Source organism: Opisthorchis viverrini, assembly GCF_000715545.1.
Source record: "Opisthorchis viverrini unplaced genomic scaffold opera_v5_2, whole genome shotgun sequence".
In the NCBI taxonomy this organism is placed as follows: Eukaryota; Metazoa; Platyhelminthes; class Trematoda; order Opisthorchiida; family Opisthorchiidae; genus Opisthorchis; species Opisthorchis viverrini.
In genome coordinates this window covers 264,855-266,093 of record NW_008751658.1, presented here as the reverse complement: position 1 = coordinate 266,093, position 1,239 = coordinate 264,855, and the positions used below count along the sequence as shown (strand labels likewise).

Genomic DNA, 1,239 nt, shown 5'->3' with positions numbered 1-1,239 from the left:
TGGTTTTCCAACTTGCAGATCTGGTAGCATGCACGAGGGATGAAAAACTCGTGTGGTGGACGGGCACGCCCTGCACGGAGGGTCGCCCTGTTACGCTGCACCATGGTGCGTTCGTAAACTCGTCACCTCTCCAGTAGCACGGGTGTATCGCCCATCGCCGGTGGTCCTGAGCCTGGCCTTTAATTCAGGAAAACCAAAAAAGAGCAGCGTTTCTGTTTGTCTGTAGCTGGATTGGCCTTGTTCTGGTTGCCACTTGTCCCACAACACCAAGGAATACAAGCGGACGACAGATGTCCTCCCGTTTGTTCTAAAAAAATAATAAAAGAAGAATAGTAAAAAAACATTCATGCATGGGGTAGCCTGAGTTTACCTGCGAGGATCACGGTTAACGTCGACGTGCAAGATGTTGCCACTTTCGTCTTAATGGGGTCACACCAGCCCTAGTCCCCTTCATCACCAAACATAGCACGCATGTTCTTCCCTCCTGTCATCTAGAGCAATCACATACACAAAATGTTATTAGCTTATGACTTCCTGATTACAAGCAGGCACAGCTAGCACTTAATGGCTGTTTTTTGCCATGTATCATTCGTTTTTTGGAGTTGACAGCAATGACTCGGCGACTGGTGATACTTAATCTTACTTTCCTGTTAGGATGATGTAGTAGACCTGTTAAGCTGCGATTCTTACCACTTATCTGGGAAGCTGTTTTCTGTCCGCTTTTCACTTGTCCACTGTCACTGCTAAAATTAACCCCTATTTCTGCACAACAGGGATCCGATGTCATGACGCTTTGGTGAGCAAAAATATACCGTCCGTTTTCAACTAGTCCAGCAGCTAGCCCCCCTCGTAGCTACCTCAACGACAAAGTTTTTACCTTCCTAAAACTAGGCACTTACTCTGGCTTAACTAGTACTCGGCTTCTAGATCAGCAAACGTATTCACATTTCTTGGGTCCATTTAGTTTGCTGTCATCCCCTTTTAGATTTTTTCTATCGACGCCGTTTTATCTCATGCCGCCCAACACCCACCACGCGCTACTGCTTTCATTATATTTCCTTCTTTTCGCCCCTCTTCCCAAGCTTCGATCCTCGACCGCATTTGCCCAAGCGCCCCTTAGAACTTTTATTCATTGAAACTGGCTGGTGCCCGGTATTCACTCACATGGTCCTCTAAAAAGGGAAGCAATCCGTGAGCCTACATCTGCATGACTCCCTGTGTCAATCTCCGTCTCACCCA

The 1,239-nt window shown here is 47.1% G+C and overlaps 1 protein-coding gene across 1 annotated transcript in view; it reads right to left on the bottom strand.

Moving 5' to 3' along the window:
• The window catches only part of T265_00174 (hypothetical protein), a gene marked incomplete at both ends in the record, with an annotated part of 176,981 nt that overhangs the window by 7,550 nt on the left and 168,192 nt on the right, over positions 1-1,239 (bottom strand). Inside the window, one exon of the mRNA XM_009163882.1 lies at positions 127-307. Coding sequence (XP_009162146.1) covers positions 127-307 — 181 coding nt within the window. The remainder of the gene's footprint in view (positions 1-126; positions 308-1,239) is intronic.